Raw genomic sequence first — 11,752 nt, 5'->3', positions numbered from 1 at the left:
AAAGTGGTAATGCAACCTAATCTTCATTAATGGCCCTGAGCAGGTCTATTGCTAATAAGTTGAATAATAGCAGGTTTTTTTCTCTTTACACCCATACACACAACAAATTATATAGACAGTATCACTTTAAGATTAATATTATTGATCAGCTAACTAAAGCCATACAATGGCTCTTTTCCATATTTATTACAGACATTGGTGTTATATATGCAGCCTTGGTTTTATGCCCTAGATCCAGAATGACCTGGGAGCACCCAGAGGGCACTCGCCTCTGCTGCACAGAGGCCAAGCAAAGCTGGCTGGGGTAAAATGGAATAGGTGCATGGAGTAGCCAAAAAGTACATCATGCACCCATATTCCTCATGGCATACTTTAGGGCCATGACCCACACCCTCGAGAGGCAAGGGACTAGGTGAATGGCACAGATGAAGCTATAACCTACACGCAGAGTGTTCTACAAAAGGCCCAACAGGCTGGGGTCTAGCAGTATCAGAGGCAGAGGGATTGAGGAAAGGGCATGGCTGCAGACCACCCAAGAAATCAGACAAGGACTCTTCAGCTGGCAGACCGCACCAGACTCCGAGGCATGGGAAGTGAGTGCAGGGACTGATGAAGACCATGGTCTTTGCCTAGTGACTGCTGGGAATGGCATGGTAGCTGAAGGCTGAATAGCTCACCATATCTGACTATGTATGTAGTTTTTGGTATGTAACCTTAACTTCAATTCCAGTCTTCACATCAAGTGAATTCTGTAACAAATATAAACAGCAGGGGAATGGTGGAGGCATTAATCCATGTGACTATGTCACCATTCAACATATTGTACCAAAGTATTACTTTGTACAGCATTTGAGTTACAAATGCCTGATCTTCATTTTAAAATCTGAAGGGCAAGTTCTAGCAGTCTAGCACAGCAACACTACTAGACAATTAATTTAAAAAAATAAAAAAAATAAAAAGCCTCCTGTCAGGCTAACTTATAGTTCATCTTGCCTCTTCTTTTCAATTCTGTATCCATACCACACCAGGAAAGCAATCCTTTGCCATGCCTCTACCTCAAAAACCCATCAAATGTATACGATTAGGCAGCCTCCATATCAAACCCTAAATGCCAAAACATGCCACCAAAGAGACATGCCTAAGAGCTATAAAAGTTCAAAACAATCCCTTAAAACATATCCCTTTGACTCACCAGCTCCTTAAAAGGTTTCCATCTCCCTTTGCACAACCCTACAGAGGAAGCCCCAGTGACACTCCTCATCTGAACAGATATTCTCTCTGCCTGACCACTTCAAGACACCCCATCACCAGGACATCTGGTTTACGTTTCTGAACTTTTGTTTCATAATCAGGCAAGTCCAATATGCTCAAAGCAAAATAATACAAATCCATAATGCCTTCTATTGCTAAATGACAGTCTGATTGGTCAAAAAAAGCCATATTTTAACTTTATGTTCAGTAACCGACAGACCTAAGCAGTGTATGAACAAGATCTAGGTGGTTCTTAAAGTATTTACATATAAAGAAGCAACATTTCTATGTTTGCAAATTCCACAAAACTTTTGTTTGGTGTATACTTGTTTTTGTATTTTTGTGTATATTTTTGCGGTCTAAATCGTAACAATTTCTCAGGATGGTGGCCCACAATAAGGACTTAGTTAAAAGGTTAAGAACAGCTGATAAAGGGTGTCCCAGATAATTCACACTAGGGCGGTAAGGAGTTATAGCCCCAATTGGTTACAAAATGCATAGGACGAAAGCGTGTCAGGAGTTTAACCAGCCACATAACATGATTTTTTTTAAACACTGTGGAGTGTCTGGTTGAAATACTGGCAGAAAAACATGTGTAATTGCTGTGAAAAAACAAAAACACCAGCATGTAACTCTGCATAATCTTGTAATCAATGGAACTTCCCATGTAACACTTCCTATGGTAGTTCTGTCGAAATAAATATCGGGCCACATTCAGGCCCTTAGTGCTGATGGTTGTTGCCTCTCCTTCACCGCATTCGCCTCCAAGGATCCATAACCACTTTAAACATTTGAATTAAAAATACTTTATTTGATATTATCTTCACATTTTTTTTAAGTTTCCAGCTCTGGCTCAAACGCCATGAAGAATTAATAAGATTAAAACTCTCTCATAAAAAACAGTCCGACACAAAACAGCTGAGGTAAAAAGAGCATAAAATAAGTTAAGACTGCAGAATAGCCATAAAAGCTCATTGTGTGCCACATGGACGATAGTGCAAGAGGACCAGACCCAGGCCAGCAGTGTCACAGTAGGAGTACAATTTAAAAAATATATAATCTTTATAAAAATTAGTGTGCCATGGGGTGAGCACCAATCAGTGCCAAGGATTGAACGGCTGTGTCTGGCTGAGGTCACCCATGGGGTGCATTAATGTTTCACACTGGTGATGGATCTTCCATACTAGCCAACACTTCTCTTCACTTGGATGTCCTTGGCCAGCACACTGGCATTACTCGCTCTGTAGTGGTCCAGGAGCCTCTTCCACATGAAGGAGCAGAGCAGCAGGTGACGGTTGCCTAGTAACAAGAAGAGACGGATGTGATGGCAAGCAACACAGGATCCACCCACACCAAACGGTCCACAAATGAAACCCCACCTCAGTGCACGTCTCCTAAGCTAGCGGAAGGCAAAATAGTGATGGACCAGGAGTTATTGTTATTTGGGGGGGGGGGGTGAGATCGAGAGAGGGGGGGGGGGTGAGAGAGAGGGAGAGGGAGTGGGAGAGGGAGAGGGAGAGAGGGAGAGGGGGAGAGGGAGAGGGAGAGGGAGAGGGAGAGGGGGAGGGAGGGGGAGAGGGAGGGGGAGAGGGAGGGGGGAGAGGGAGGGGGGAGAGGGAGGGGGGAGAGGGAGGGGGGAGAGGGAGGGGGGGGGAGGGAGGCTGTGTCATATTGGTGGTGTAATGGTGGGAACGGGGCGGTGATAGGCAACACATCCAAACGCTCATGCCTGCGTTCCTGCTCTCTATAAAGAGGCTCTTGTGAGACATTTGCATGGCAGAGAATACCAGTGTCTCAGTAAAACAATAAAAATACAGGGATACACGTGGAGCAGAGAGAAAGTTACATGCACCCATATCAACGATACCCGAATATGAAACTGGCACAGGGCAGCTAAATGCACCCACTGTTTATGAGCCACCCCATGAATATGAGATCCCAGCCCTGGTCAAAGTCCACATAATTTTTTATGAGTAGACAACAAGTTGCAATCTTTTAAGGAAGCAATCTGTCTAAAAATGCTCTTGTATCCATTTTCTCCTTCACTGGAACTATAGGGAGGCTCCTTCAAGGAAAAAATTAGTCTAAAAATGCTTTCATATCCATTTTTTTCTTCACTGGAACTATAGGCAGGTCCCTTCGAGTCATCTGGATGGTCCTGTAAGGATTCACAGGATCCAGCTAGTAGTATCCACATCATACGATGGCTCATTTTTCTGTTCAAGAGTGTAATGCTGTTTGTGTATAAAGTAAGGCTTCTAAAGAGTTGAGTTCTGGGTACATTCCCTGGTTTATGCAACTAGAGTTTCTTCAACAAACAGCTTTTTTAGTTTTGCTTCTTCTGTTTGAGCAATTGTAGTTCTTTATTGCCCAAAAGACCTTACGCCAGCCGACACGTGTTTCGTCAGAGTACAGATTGCTCTGACTCTTCAGGGCTTTCTTGAAATGATGGCGTATAATGTAAAACCACTTGACCGGTGATAATTCCAACCCGGTAAGGGTGTATTGCACGTTCAATTGATGAAGCTCATTCAATATATCTTCAATGACTAGAAAAAAGGGGTTCGTGTAACATCAAAGGTGGCCGTATCCGTGGTGCATAGAAAAATGCAGTAGATCGGTATAATCCAATCGTTAGTATATATATATATAGAAGCTCCACGGTTGGTAAGATAGTTTATCTCGAAAAACCCTATTCGTCGAATCCCGATAGAGGGTCCGTATGTCCCTGGACCTTGATGTGCACCAAGCCGCGATTCTGTCTGCACGAGTACCAACGACGTATGTGGCCTCCGCCACATACGTCGTTGGTACTCGTGCAGACAGAACGCCGGATTCACGGGTTGGAATTATCACCGGTCAAGTGGTTTTACATTATACGCCAACAGAAGAAGCGAAATATTATTTTCTAGGACTCTATCTATTGGATTACTGTTCAAAATACGAATGAATTGATATGTTGTGTGCCTAGGAATTTGTGTTATTTATAGTCCAGGTGTTGTTCTTGACACCTTGTAAAGGGTTCAGAGGGTTTCCCTTTTTCCTGTGGCACCAATGGTAACTTTGTCTGTAAGCTAACAAGCTGTCAGGAACTTATGTTGAGCGCAAGTTGTCCCTGTCCATAAAACCCATGGCCTTTGAGTTTATAGCTTTTTTAGTTTTTCCGTGTGAGGATTTTTCCAGCTTCAAAAAACATTGACATTTCCTCTAAGGTAAAAGCTGCAGTTGCAGAGTCAATTTTTGGCACCAACTGCACTTCCTTTTGGCTGGAGGTCAAGCAGCTTGCTCTGCTGGAAGCGGCATTGTCTTTTCCATAGGAGATTAAGGAGCAGTTTTCTGCACAGAAAGGAGTGGAAGGAGATCGGATATACCAACTTTGGCTTGGTTTTGAGGGAGACAGTAGAAAATGGCAAGTGTGTCGGAGTTCTAAAGAAATGTATATTCCAATGTTTAATCATCGTGAATGGATTGCTGGTTTCATATCCTTAGTTAAAGCTAAAATAACAGTTGGGCGAATTCTGGGCAGGTCCGTCGCCTGATCTTGTTCCTGCTCTTCCAAATCCATAATGTAGCGACTTTGGGCAGAATCAATTTCTTTGACATCGGAGGTTTCAGCTTTGCAGCACAGGATTGTATCTTGCACCACACCTTCAGACAGGCATCTCTATATACATCAGCATGCAAATTATCCAGCCTTTTGCTCTTTTCACTTAAGATCTTGGAAGAAGCTGCACTCAAACATGACACGATCTTCGTGATACAGATGAAGCCTTAACGTACACAATTGCTGCCAGTCTACCCATGGACATTGACGACAATTCTTTAGTTAAAACTTTAATGGCGTTCCTCTAATCTCAAACTCTGAAAACAAATTGAAGAAAGCCGCAAAGTGGTCACACTTGCAAGTGAATGTATGCCGCTCTTACGTGCAGAGTTTGGACGTCAAACACCAACCACCAATGAAGATGGTTCAGTCACTGATGAGAATGTTTGTCTCTACAGTGTCTGCCTTTCCAAAACAAATCCCGACATGATGATATTGCCTAAACCGTGGATGTTGGGTCAACCTCATCACTAGTTATAGTGACTGTGTCAGAGTTCAAAGGTCAGTTACCTTAACTAAAAACAACAAGATTCTTTTCTGGGCCCTACCACTAGATGACAGGGGTATGCACGTTTATCAGGCAAAAACAGCACCATTAGCACTGTCTACCCCTCTCTGGCACTCGGGTGCCTCAATAGTGTACTTACCAAGGATGCACAGTCCCTCCTGGGCTCGGGTAATAGCGACGTTGACCTGGTTCGGGTCCGTGACAAATCCAAGGTTTCTATTCAGCCAGCTTTTGGTGGGCTTAACATCGGTTTCATGCTGAGAGCAGGACCGCACAGTGGACAGAATGACATATCGCCACTCATTGCCTGCAAATAACCAACACAATAATACAATCAGAACACAATCCCAGCAGAAACCTCACTGCATGCAATCAGGCGAAAAACTGCTGCTCAATATTGCAGGCAACACAAGTCATGTTCTACAGATAAAACGTGCAACACACTCACAGTGCTGCACACTCACAAAAGCTACCTTCAACAAATAATCAAAGGAGCCGAATAGATCAGGTAAAAAGTCATAATCGTACTCAAGCAGCTTGATACCTCATGTCTCAACTTCAGCCAGCATCTGGTTGATGTTGAAAGTTCTCTGTATGCCTACCCATCAGTCACTCAGAAGAACACCTCCAGACTACCCAAGGGTACTATCTGACACTACTAAACCCCAGATGCTTCCCTTGCCCTCGCCACCCACCTAACCCAATCTACTTGTGTGACTCTACCAACCACTGGAAATTGTAACCACGCGACTGTCTAGCAAACATCACCTTGGCTCTTCATGATGGTGCTGACGTTGATGCCACGAATGCCTTCTTTCCGCAGGAGTTTGCTGATTTCACCCACTTGGGCATTGTATGGAGTAAGAATGGCGATATTGTTGGCATGGATGCTGCGGTCAAGGGTCAGCTGCTTTGCTATCCGCACCTACATCAGTAACGGGAGATTTGCGTAAGCATAACACTTCCAAACCAATTCAAGGCAGTGTAGCCATCGCTAAGGGCTTGCAACAACTAAGACCATGAGTCTTAACAGTTTTTGGCCCTTCAACTGATTTTACAGCCTTAAATAAGATTTTAAATGCATGTCACAATTAAAGTTTAAGTCCATCTTCTACAACGTCATGCTTTGATGGGATTACAAACCAGTGCATCGCCAACCCCCGACACCTTCAACAGAGTTTTGCAAGAGAACCTAGTTTGCTTTTGCATCCCTTGATTCACCACAACGACTTTTGTATATGGGCTTATGGAGTACAACCACATGGGTACAAGCACTGGAGTACTTGCTGACGAAAGTACAGATTATTAAATCTGCATATTTCATTTATCCATTGAAAATACAGAATTGATAATTGGGATCCTTTATTTTCACGCTTGCAATAACTTTTCTTTAGCTAACAATAATAGGACCTGAACATACACATATGTGCGTCATTTTAAATAACCAAGCACAAGAACACCCACAATTATTAAATAAGCCATTTTGCTTACAAAATGAGGCAAATAGAAGCCTCGCTGATACCCGATTAAGCATCTGGGCCACTTAAAGTGAATTTAAATATGTAACATTGTGAATAATTCAGCAGTCTAATCACCCACAGCCAGTTAAGGAAGAAGTGGTGTAAAGCAAACAGTCTACGCCATCATCATCAAATGCTGAGCTTCACAAGGTGGTGCAACATGCTAGATTATGATAAGAGGACTCATCATAGTAGACCATAGGGGCAACAAACCATAAACTACCCTGGGAAGCACAAGCACTTAAACTAATCATTTTATTTCCAGATTTGTAAAATGATACGTACTATGGAAATGGCCACCATCGTCTGAAATCAGACACTGGATGAAAAAGCCTGGCTGTGTCCCAAACGGAGGATGAACCTAGCTCAGGTTGTAATTAATAGATGCTGCATGGCTTGGGTAAGCCACTCTGCTGCCCTAGTCACCAGTCTTCTGTTTTGCCCCAGATTACTCAAACTATAGTCCAGATCACAGAGCACCTCTAGTGGACTAGCAGGTTAACAGCAAAGCACTGGGTAGGGGCAGTGTGTATGTTTGATACTGTAGGCCTATGAGTAGAGGAAACTGTCAATAGGGGGGCACGTGAAGTGAAATGAAGATGAAATGGAGGATTTACAGGAGTGCGAACAAATGCCCAGAGGTGTCAAGGCGCTGACGATGTTTTGTGCTGAAAAGAAGTATGGTTAGCGGGAGTCCCAGTTCTAGAATTGCAGAGCCCTTGTGCTAGTGATGCAACTAGAGAGGAAGTTTCAGAGCTCGGCTGCGGCATCGAAAAGGCTCTGCCTCCCCCACCTTGCCTTCAGGAATTTAGGAACAATCACACTGTTATGACTTGTTGACTACAGCGGTCTGCGTGCACATGCATCAGGTTGCTTTTGTTCTCTAGGTAGATGCTCTGAAACCGCAGTCTGGGATGAGGAGAATCCACATCAGCTCCTCTGCAAAACCAGTTTCTCAAGTGTTTTTTAAACTCACCCACTGCCTTTTTCCTTGCTATGCCGATTCTGCCTAGAAACCAACGAAACACAGCAAAGGAAATCCAGGGACAACCTGCTATCTAGTTTACCACTTGCACTAGCCCTTCCGCCGCTCTCTCTGCCGTCTCAGAGAGGAAACCCCGAGCGACTTGTGTGACCAATAACCACTGGGTTGCACAAAAATCACTCCTTCCCGCAGAAGGTGTGTTGGCTCATTAATACATATGTACAAATCATCCCACCAACATCTCAAACACCCAAACGTTCCCTCCTGAACCCACCCAGAATATTCATTGCTTATATTGGTAAAGATACGATAGAATTGTACCAGGCTGAGTACAATACATTATATGGCAGCTTGAACACTGGTCTATTTTCTTGTAATCTGAGAGACACTCACCGCTTGTGCCGCTTCCTCCATGTTGGCCTTGGAGTTTTCGTTGCCTTCGTTAGTAGACACAACAAGGCTCTGCTCTTTCCCTTCCACGTGGCCAAAGATAATGGGACAGCATGCCTTCTTGGCATGGTAAAAGGCACTAGGGCGTCGGATCAGCTGATCCCAGGTTTTCAACCGGCCTTCATAAAACTCTCTCGAAGGGAAGGTGCAAATGTCCTTATGCTGTTGAAGGGAGAACAAGTATAGATGACCAGCTTCACGGCAAAAACCAAGCATGATTTGTGTCCAGAAAGCATCATGAAACTGTTTCATGCATTGCAATAAAAACAAGAGAAAAGAGGCCTTCCTTACCATGCGATACTGAATGTCAAGCATCCCAGCCTGGATACCATAGCGTTCAAAGAGTGACCTTTCCATCCCCAGCCTACAACAGAAATCATTATTCACAACTGGACGAAGCTGCTTATGGTCCCCCAGTAAAACAACCTAAAAAGAAAGACAACCACCACAAAATCAGTCAGCCACATTACAAATTAAGAATTTAAACAGAAACACTTTCAAAAATCTATCATGGCCCTTTGCCCCCTCTCCCATCAAAGAGAGCCACCCACCAATCAATCTGACAAATCTTGAACAGTGAATCCATTACTATAGAATCCAACCAGAAATTTGGGACAACTTGATGAGTGTATCCCACCAACTAGGCAACCCTAAAGGAGAAATCACTACGTCACCCAAGACTGCATTCCAGAAACTTTTAGCAAGTATTAAAATTTAACAAACCAAACCCAACCCATCAACCTAACCACAGCAGAGCGGAATACACGTAACCTGCAATATGTTGAGCTTTTGATGGCTTTACACAGCTGTCTGCAAGACACATTCTTAAGAATACTTAAACATATACATAGAGTAGGATTTTGCGCCTCCCAAAGGAATAATGCCTTAGCACTTCCTGCTCATGGCTACTTGGATTATCATTCCGCCTCTAGTGCGCAGACTGCATGGCAATGCATGATGGACTATTTTACATCTAGAAAGGATACGGTCATTATACATCAACTGCTTTCCTGTGGTGGATGAACCATTTATGAACTGTTCATTCACCACAGTGCTTCAGAAAATCTTTCTGGGGCTGTATTCCTTATGTGGTGCAATTTCCTAGTTCGTGCTTGGCGCACCTTTCAAAAGGTGCACTCAGTGCGAACCAGTTAAATGTGCCGCATTATAATGAATGTGGGCAAACTCATGCTGCCCCGAGGGCAGCGCATTCACGTGAAAAACGGAGCTCACTGTGCAGGCGGCAACTCTCTTGTACTTTGAAGGGGGGAATCAGAGATCCCCTTGAATGCGGGTGCAGTGAGTGACTGCACCCAATTGCAAGGGGATGGCTGGGGTCCATAAGACCCCCATTCCCTCCTCTAGAGGGCTGCCATCAGGGGCACACTGACAGTGCATCACCTTTTAGGTGGCGCACTATCAGTGCACCTCCTGACAGCTTCTTTGCTTCTGCGTCCGCATCTATAATACAGCGCAGAGGTAAAGGAATTCAAACGAGGGAACAACCTCTGGTGATAGCTTTATGTGAGCCTCTTCTGTAATGTTAAAGTGACTTGGGGGCATGCAAAGCAGGCGCAAATGCCCATTGCCTCTCCGGGGCACTCTGCTAGAACGGACCATTTTGTTCACACCATAAGGATTTTTCGTTTGTTTTTCTTAAAAATAAATCCAGAACAGGATTAAAAAAAAGGTTCTCATGTCCAAAATTAGCTTTTTTGGTCTACTGTGATGCATAACTCTGACGCCCCGAGTACTGAGCTGTAAGGGAGAGGTACTTCTGGATAGGGGACAACGTCACTTTTCTAGAAGTATCACTAACTACCAAGTGGATCCCTACTTAGGAAGTGCACTGAGACCATAATCCCCAAGCAGGGAACCACCAACTAAAAGACACCAGGGATACCTTAGGGTGAGGAAGGAAGGTAGCCCATGTGGATATGGCCCTGTGTTACCCACCCTCCTAGTGGTGGCACAAGCTAACACGTATAGCAGCCCACACTGGCATGGGCAAGTGCACACCCCAAAGGAGACAATTCAGTGTTTCTGCCCATCCACAGTAAGCCCATTAAGACACTAGGGAAAAACTGTCCAAAAAACAAACCAACAAAAAAAAAGAAAAGTGTGTGGGTAGCTCGCCCAGGTATTGGGCCATGTCCCCACTAATAATGGTGCATTGGTCTTTCTTCCGACCTGGGTTTTACCCCATTCTGTCCCCTATAGGGGAGATGCCGGCAAAATGCCAGACACCAGAAAAATGGTTTTACAAAAACCCAAACAAAAAAGTGGCAGAGGGCTTCCTATTCAGGCTCCGGGCGAAGTCCACCCCAGAAAAGGCCAGTCTTTTTACCCACTTGGGCCTAGAGCATCCCCATGGCAAGCGAGGAGAAATTTGGATTATTTGGGGTGTAACTTTGACATTTGCGCCGGCAGAGTAGGGTAAATCCCAATTTCCTCTCAATTGCCATGGCGAATAGCTGCACAATTTGGGCTATGGGTCAGCCAGCACTGAGGAATCCTACGATGCCTGGGCATTTCTAAAACCTCAAGACCCAGAATAATTCAGAGTGGTATAGCTTCCTTGGATACCACTATGTTTTCTAACCCAGAATGCCCTGCAAACCCCAAACTTTGGCTAAAATCACATTTTCCCCATATTTCTGTGAGGGAAAGTTTAAATTCTGTGAGGATCCACAAAATTCCTACCACGCAACGTTCCAACTTGTGTGGCTGGGCCTAGCACCTGCGACATGGGGAGTTTTCATATGCTCTAATAAAACTGCCTCTAATTTTTTAGAGGTCGATAAATAGTCAATTTTTAAGACAGCAATGAAACAGGACATTAAATAGTGTTGCACGTTTTCAGCATATATTAAAAGAAACATGGCATGGTTAAGGTTGAAAAAGCATGTTGCATATTGTTTTACTTTCTGCTGATGCTAATAAAGATTTTGCTTGCTATTATTGTCCTATGGATAAAAGTTTGGCGAAATTGTTGCATGAACTGTGTTAGGACAATGTGCATAGGTTAAAGGTATATATGTGCTGGTGGAAGAGGGAGCAAAAGAGGATGGAGAGGTTTGCACGGACACCCACAAAACCCATGGAGAATGAACACTATCCATAAGGGGCACCTCTTAAACGGTCAGAATTGCTCCCATCCTCCTCCATTCTACAAACGCCGACACAGCAAATCAAGTCATTCCCTCCCACTAGACCCCAAGCTCTAATCCCACACCTGAAAATATGCACCTGTAACATAGTTGGTATATTTTTTGTCATGCCTTCACAGATGTCAACAAACGCAACACCAACAAATTCACGACAGTGAATTCAAACGGGAAGATTCTGCAAGTAATAGACTTCTACCAGACCTCAGGATTGCAAGAACTTGAGACCAAGTCGACAGACCATCACTAGTATTCTATCCAGCATCA

At 44.0% G+C, this 11,752-nt stretch overlaps 1 protein-coding gene across 4 annotated transcripts in view; it reads right to left on the bottom strand.

Moving 5' to 3' along the window:
* Positions 1 to 2,041: 2,041 nt before the first annotated feature.
* The window catches only part of HELZ2 (helicase with zinc finger 2), a 127,605-nt gene continuing 117,894 nt past the window's right edge, over positions 2,042 to 11,752 (bottom strand). For all 4 annotated transcript variants that reach the window (XM_078651695.1, XM_078651698.1, XM_078651697.1 and 1 more), the window contains 5 exons: positions 8,610 to 8,744; positions 8,262 to 8,480; positions 6,132 to 6,288; positions 5,503 to 5,670; positions 2,042 to 2,550 (listed from right to left, as the gene is read on the bottom strand). In XM_078651695.1, the coding sequence (XP_078507821.1) occupies positions 2,435 to 2,550; positions 5,503 to 5,670; positions 6,132 to 6,288; positions 8,262 to 8,480; positions 8,610 to 8,744 (795 nt within the window). In that variant the 3' untranslated portion in view covers positions 2,042 to 2,434. The remainder of the gene's footprint in view (positions 2,551 to 5,502; positions 5,671 to 6,131; positions 6,289 to 8,261; positions 8,481 to 8,609; positions 8,745 to 11,752) is intronic.

Source organism: Lissotriton helveticus, chromosome 7 (assembly GCF_964261635.1).
Source record: "Lissotriton helveticus chromosome 7, aLisHel1.1, whole genome shotgun sequence".
NCBI classification, from domain to species: domain Eukaryota; kingdom Metazoa; phylum Chordata; class Amphibia; order Caudata; family Salamandridae; genus Lissotriton; species Lissotriton helveticus.
The sequence above is the reverse complement of the archived record's forward strand: the minus strand, read 5'-3'. Positions and strand labels throughout refer to the sequence as shown.